At 41.9% G+C, this 7500-nt stretch overlaps 1 protein-coding gene across 3 annotated transcripts in view; it reads left to right on the top strand.

The window, feature by feature from the left end:
- The window catches only part of LOC115217178 (solute carrier family 22 member 8-like), a 42781-nt gene that overhangs the window by 2387 nt on the left and 32894 nt on the right, over positions 1 to 7500 (top strand). For 2 of the 3 annotated variants that reach the window (XM_036507021.1, XM_036507022.1), the window contains exons 2-4: positions 350 to 625; positions 2686 to 2891; positions 4670 to 4900. In XM_036507021.1, the coding sequence (XP_036362914.1) occupies positions 499 to 625; positions 2686 to 2891; positions 4670 to 4900 (564 nt within the window). In that variant the 5' untranslated portion in view covers positions 350 to 498. Of the gene's footprint in view, positions 1 to 160; positions 626 to 2685; positions 2892 to 4669; positions 4901 to 7500 lie in introns of all 3 variants that reach the window. The other variant, XM_036507020.1, reaches the window with a different exon arrangement.

Genomic DNA, 7500 nt, shown 5'->3' with positions numbered 1-7500 from the left:
AGTTTAAAAGTGTTTAGTTACAAAGAAATCATTTTTAAAAATCTGCCGGTCAAAATGAAAAGGTCCTCCTATGGACCGTAGAAACGCTCTTTCTGTATGACAGTCGTTGTAATGCGACGAACCGTCTACCACGCCATATCAGTTTCTGACTTAACTTTAGCCACCACCCCACTTCAAACGTACCCGATTGGTACATTACAATTACATTACAATGATAACAATATAACTTATAGAGAGAGAAGAATCAAAATCTATCAGACCCAGACTGGTGGAGTGTGGCTGTGATACACGTCGAAAAACACAAACGCATTGAAGCTAACACAAAGTTCAACGGCGATTATATTTGCAGCAGTATCGACTTCATCCACGGCATTGTCATCATCGTCAGATCAGTATCATCTTCATCGCCGTCGCCCTCGTCGTCTCCATCGCCCTCGTCGACATTATCACCATTTCCAAAGAAACAATAATTAGTGTTACAGTTAAACAGCGGACAAAATGATCGACGTCGATTCTCTCCTGATGAGTTTGAAACCAAAAGGTTTCTTCCAGGTCACCCAATATCTGGTCACTGACGTTTCCATGATTCCTTTTGCTATTGCATTGCTGAAGATTGTATTTATCGGTAGGTGTTAAAAAAATTTATCTTTTCTTTTGTAGATTTTAGATGTCCCCTACCGTTTTGGTGGAAGGACCATGGTCTTCTATCCACTGAAAGAGGCTTTTTCTTATTATCATCTAGTCAGGAGTGAGTAATGCCCTTTACAGGGGTCATTAGTCTTTCCCTTTATCCATGTCCCATTTTACAGGGCCTTCAGGACTGGTTGGGTGGAAGGGGTACTGAGGCCAATCTAACAGTGGCGGAAAGGCCATGATTTTGTACCCACTCAGCGGAGTTTTATTATAATTCTTGTGGAAGGTGAAGTGCTGGCAGAATCGGTAACATGTTGGACAATATGCTTGGTGGCATTTCTTTCGACTCTTCATATTCTGAGTTGAAATTCCTCCGAGGTTGACTTTGCCTCTTATCCTTTTGGGGTCGATAAAATAAAGTACCACTCCAGGACTAGGCTTGTAATCGTATTTCGCTCTCCCCTCAAAATTTTTAGCCTTGTACAAAAGTTAGAAAGAATTAGTGATCTTTTGGTCTGGAAGAAAGGCAATGTTCGTGTCACGTGACTCTTTTACAAGGCCTCTGGGAGTGATGGGAGGAAAGTATCCTCAAATGCAGTGTAGGCCATGGCTGGATTTGAACTCGAGACGCAGCGTTTTATGATAAACGCAAGAAACATAAATTTCAGTTAATATTATTTTCTACTTTAGGCACAAGGCCCGAATTTTGGGGGGAGGAGGGGCCAGTCGATTATATCGACCCCAGTACACAACTGGTGCTTAATTTGTCGACCCCCGCAAAGATGAAAGGCAAAGTCGACCCCGGTGGAATTTGAACTCAGAACGTTATGACAGTCGTAATACCTATTTCTTTACTACCCACAAGGGGACGAGCAAGGATAGACAAACGGATTAAGTCGATTATATCGACCCCAGTGCGTAACTGGTACTTATTTAATCGACCCCGAAAGGATGAAAGGCAAAGTCGACCTCGGCGGAATTTGAACTCAGAACGTAAAGACAGACGAAATACCGCTAAGCATTTCGTCCGGCGTGCTAACGTTTCTGCCAGCTTGCCGCCTTAAATTTCAATTAATCTTGTTCGGCCTAAAGACGGGGAGTTGGCAGAACCCTCACCACGCTGGGCAAAATAGTTAGCGGCATTTCGTTTGTCCTTATTGACTTAAACCTTCCCCACGAAATTAATGGCCTAGTGCCAAGATTTAAAACCAATATTTTCCGGTTTATATAGATATAAATAGGTATCATTTGGGGCTAAAGTTCTTGTGGCAATGAGTAAGAATAGTATTGTAGAATGTCTCTTTAGATTGTAATGGTGAAGTCTGTGCGTCGCTGAAAAAAGTCTAATAATTCAGAAAATATTCCTTGTTTTCTCTCTTACTTGCTGAAATTATTGAAATGTTCATAATCACTGAAAAATTAACAATGGATGTACAAAGGAGACGGGCTGAATATTTTAGCGAGCCGTTAAATGTGGAGGATGATAGGGGGCAAGTATAGTGGTTGTGGGAGAAGATAGGAGAATGCATGTTGATAAGGAATGGAACTATAGTGCAATTGAAAGGGAGGAGACGAGGGAATCTTTGCGGAAGATGGCAAACCGGAAGGCGCCAGATATAGCTGGGTGTACAGTGGAATGCCTAAAGAAAGGAGGAGTGACAATGATTGAATGGTTAGTGAGGTTTATGAATGTTTGTTATATGGATGGAAGAGTACCAAAGGACTTGTATAATGCCACTTTACAAGGGGAAAGAGGATAAATGTGAGTGTGGAAATTTTAGGGGTATAAATCTGTTGTGTGTGGTTGATAAACGATATGGATGTATGTACGCTTTTGTACACTAAGGTAAATCCGTGTATTGATTTGTGTTCCTTTACACCAAGAAGGTAAACCTTCGCCATTACAGTACAAGACTAATTAAGTATTTGAGAGAGATATGATGAACTAAAACCGTCAAAAGTGGTGCTCCAGCATGTCCGTGATTCAATCACTGAATTCAGTAAAAGAATAAATGCGTAAAATACTATTAAAATGCTTTGTTATTGTTTCAGGTTCAATCCCCACTTCCAGATGTGCTAATTTGAACAGATCTCAATTGTACGACTACGGCTACGAGAACAACTATACACACGACGTAGTGTACGAAAAATGTCGTATAAGAATAATCAGTCGGAACAGTAAGAGTTCGAACCGCACGTTAGCATGTATTAACGGATATACTTACGATGAAGGAAAACATCAATCTTTTGTGTCGGAGGTAAGCAATTAAAACATCATTACTTACCATGTTTTCTTTTTTAACTCTTTGAATGCGGAAATCCTCTCAAAATGTTAATTAGCCTTAACTACGGAAAGCGGAATTGCCCACGGCTTTGAAAAAAGAAATCCTCTCCGTATACTGCGAGAAGTAGAGACACTCTGGGTGGCGCTTTTTATAAAGGTCAATTTATCAGATTTTCCTTATTTCACATAATTCTTCAACTGTCTCTTTACAGAGCAAGAATATGAAACCCAAACGTACAGGAGATACTGATAGTGTTGGAGACCTAGAAAATATAATTTCTATTATCTGTGTGTGTGTGTGTGTGTGTGTGTGTGTGTGTGTGTGTGTGTGTGTGTGTGTGTGTGTGAGTGTGTGTGTGTGTGTGTGTGTGTGCGTGTGTGTGTGGATGAACAATATCCATCCATTTTCACCTCTTACTATTCCTGGGAGGATAGTGGGGGTAAAGTACTCTGCCACCTTTTCCATAGGGGTCCTATCAGAAGCAACCACCATTTTATAATTTCTTGCTAGATTCTCAAGCGTAACCAACTGAAAATGTGGATATTATTTAACCGTTTCGTTTTTGGTCGACCCCAAGGTCTCCTGCTGGTTGGCTTGGCTTAAAGAATCTTTCTTGCGATCCTTTTCTGCGACATTCTAACCCAGTGGTTCCCAAACTTTTTCGGGTTGCCCAGGCCACATTTCTAGCGCCGCCCTCCTAACTGACCAACACAAACATAAATCAGTTTCTGAAGCAAATTCAAAGCAACTGTATTTCACAAATAAAACGTTACCTATATACCTATTATTTTGTTGTTTTATGGCCACCCCATTTTCGCCCCACTTTTCTTCAGCGCCTCCTTGGAACTTTCCACCGCCCCCAGAGGTGTGGTAGTATCGCCCACTCTGGAAACCACTGTTCTAACCATATGTCCGTTGAACCTCTTAATGCAAAGAAGCCGCTCGACTTGGAAACACTCTTTCAACTCCGAGTCATGTACCCTGTACTCACCGGTTCTGTATAAGGATTCGATAGAATTCGTACCATGCTTAGGGCAATTCGTTCGACGAAAGCTCTTCAAGGCGATGCTGTAGAATGGCCACAGTCCAATGACTGAAACAAGCAAAATGAAAAAAAAGACAACATAGGCGCAGGAGTGGCTGTGTGGTAAGTAGCTTGCTAACCAACCACATGGTTCCGGGTTCAGTCCCACTGCGTGGCATCTTGGGCAAGTGTCTTCTGCTATAGCTCCGGGCCGACCAATGCCTTGTGAATGGATTTGGTAGACAGAAACTGAAAGAAGCCTGTCGTATATATGTATATATGTATATGTATGTGTGTGTATGTGTTTGTGTGTCTGTGTTTGTCCTCCTAGCATTGCTTGACAACCGATGCTGGTGTGTTTACGTCCCCGTCACTTAGCGGTTCGGCACAAGAGACCGATAGAATAAGTACTGGGCTTACAAAGAATAAGTCCCGGGGTCGATTTGCTCGACTAAAGGCGGTGCTCCAGCATGGTCATAGTCAAATGACTGAAACAAGTAAGAGAGTAAAGAGTAAATGGGGTTCCTCGCAGGAACCCCATTTCGGTTGTTTGTATTCACGATCGTATTCTTTCAGTCTTTACCCAAAACATAACAAAATATGGAAAATATTCTCCACCACCAAAAAAAAAAAGAAAAAGAAAAAAGAAAAGAAAGACATTTCTCTACATTTGTAAAACATAACAATTTTGCACTTTACTGATTTTGTTGTTTTTGTTCCATTTCAGTGGGACCTCGTATGCGACAAATCCGCACTATCTGAGCTCACTCAAACATTTTACTCAGTTGGTGGCTTGGTTGGAGCGCTGACTCTGCCTCACTTTTCTGATACAAAAGGAAGGAAGCCAGTATTAGTCATCAACAATATATTACTTCTTATCTTGTCGATGTCTTCGAGCTTTTCTCCGAATTACTATGTCTTCGTAGTTTTTCGTGTGCTGGAAGGAATCTGTGTGCAGGTAAGGTCTCAGATACTCACACACATACATAAGCACACGTACATATATATACATGTATCCATATACATATATATATGTGTGTGTGTGTGTGTATGTGTGTATATATATATATATTTTTTTTACTTGTTTCAGTAATTTGACTGCGGCTATGCTGCAGCACCGCTTTTAGTTGAGCAAATCGACCCCGGGACTTATTCTTTATAAGCCCAGTACTTATTCTCTCGGTCTCTTGTGCCGAACCGCTAAGTGACGGGGACGTAAACACACCAGCATCGGTTGTCAAGCAATGCTAGGGGGACAAACACAGACACGCAAACACATACACACACACACACACACACAAATACACACGCACGCACACACACACACACACACACACACACACACACACACACACACACACACACATATATATATATATATATATATATATATATACGACAGGCTTCTTTCAGTTTCCGTCTACCAAATCCACTCACAAGGTATTGGTCGGCCCGTGGCTATAGCAGAAGACACTTGCCCAGGTGCCACGCAATGGGACTGAACCCGGAACCATGTGGTTGGTTAGCAAGTTACTTACCACACAGCCACTCCTGCGGCTATATATATATATTTATGCATATCGTCGCTAAATCATAAATCCGAAAAAGAAGCACACCCTAAGTTATAGAGCAGTATAGTATAATGATAGACATGTCCGGTCTATGGGATTACCTTGCGTTTCACGTCCATAAAGCGTATCGTCAGACTCCAAAACCTATTGGCACGTGGGCGTCTGTGGCAAGTAACCTCTCTAGACAATGGAGGAGAGTAGCACTTCGTTATTCTGTGAACAACATGGGGATTGTCTCCCTTTGGCTGTTATTTGTCATAGACTTTATTATCGCGTGGGTTCCAGGACGTCAGCAGGGATTTCCTGAAGTGCAAACAGGGACGAAAGACTTCTAATCTGGAGTTAAGGATGTTTCCCGGGTCGAAGGGGTTCTTTAATATCCTCGCCCGTCCGGGTGTGCACAGTTATAATGCTAGGTACCGTTTATGTAGGGGCCTGAATTTTCTAGGATTCTCCATGATATTACGGGTGGAATTCCTTCGTCCTTCAGCCGCCATACATGGAATTCCATGCGTAATATAATGGAAAATCCTAGAAAATCCAGGCCCCTGCATAAACGTTGTAAAACTGGGCACATTCTTAACTCCAGATTAGAAGTCTTTGGACCCTGTTTACACTTCAGGAAATTCTTACTGATGTCCTAGGACCCACACGATAACAGTGTCGATATTGAACAACAGTCAAAGGAAGACAATCCCCTGTTGTTGATTCAGCATATCGAAATGTTTCCCTCCATTTTCTCGAGGGGTTACTTGCTACAGAGGCCGTGTACCAAAAGGTAAATCTAAGCATTTTATGGACGGGAAACCCAGGTAATCCCATAGACCGACCTTGGCTATCTTTATATATACATATATGCATATATACATATATACACACACATATATATTATATATATATATATATATATACGACAGGCTTCTTTCAGTTTCCGTCTACCAAATCCACTCACAAGGTATTGGTCGGCCCGTGGCTATAGCAGAAGACACTTGCCCAAGGTGCCACGCAATGGGACTGAACCCGGAACCATGTGGTTGGTTAGCAAGTTACTTACCACACAGCCACTCCTGCGGCTATATATATATATTTATGCATATCGTCGCTAAATCATAAATCCGAAAAAGAAGCACACCCTAAGTTATAGAGCAGTATAGTATAATGATAGACATGTCCGGTCTATGGGATTACCTTGCGTTTCACGTCCATAAAGCGTATCGTCAGACTCCAAAACCTATTGGCACGTGGGCGTCTGTGGCAAGTAACCTCTCTAGACAATGGAGGAGAGTAGCACTTCGTTATTCTGTGAACAACATGGGGATTGTCTCCCTTTGGCTGTTATTTGTCATAGACTTTATTATCGCGTGGGTTCCAGGACGTCAGCAGGGATTTCCTGAAGTGCAAACAGGGACGAAAGACTTCTAATCTGGAGTTAAGGATGTTTCCCGGGTCGAAGGGGTTCTTTAATATCCTCGCCCGTCCGGGTGTGCACAGTTTATAATGCTAGGTACCGTTTATGTAGGGGCCTGAATTTTCTAGGATTCTCCATGATATTACGGGTGGAATTCCTTCGTCCTTCAGCCGCCATACATGGAATTCCATGCGTAATATAATGGAAAATCCTAGAAAATCCAGGCCCCTGCATAAACGTTGTAAAACTGGGCACATTCTTAACTCCAGATTAGAAGTCTTTGGACCCTGTTTACACTTCAGGAAATTCTTACTGATGTCCTAGGACCCACACGATAACAGTGTCGATATTGAACAACAGTCAAAGGAAGACAATCCCCTGTTGTTGATTCAGCATATCGAAATGTTTCCCTCCATTTTCTCGAGGGGTTACTTGCTACAGAGGCCGTGTACCAAAAGGTAAATCTAAGCATTTTATGGACGGGAAACCCAGGGTAATCCCATAGACCGACCTTGGCTATCTTTATATATACATATATGCATATATACATATATACACACACATATATATATATATATA

Source organism: Octopus sinensis, linkage group LG11 (assembly GCF_006345805.1).
Source record: "Octopus sinensis linkage group LG11, ASM634580v1, whole genome shotgun sequence".
Lineage (NCBI taxonomy): Eukaryota > Metazoa > Mollusca > Cephalopoda > Octopoda > Octopodidae > Octopus > Octopus sinensis.
This window is presented reverse-complemented; position numbering and strand designations above follow the sequence as displayed.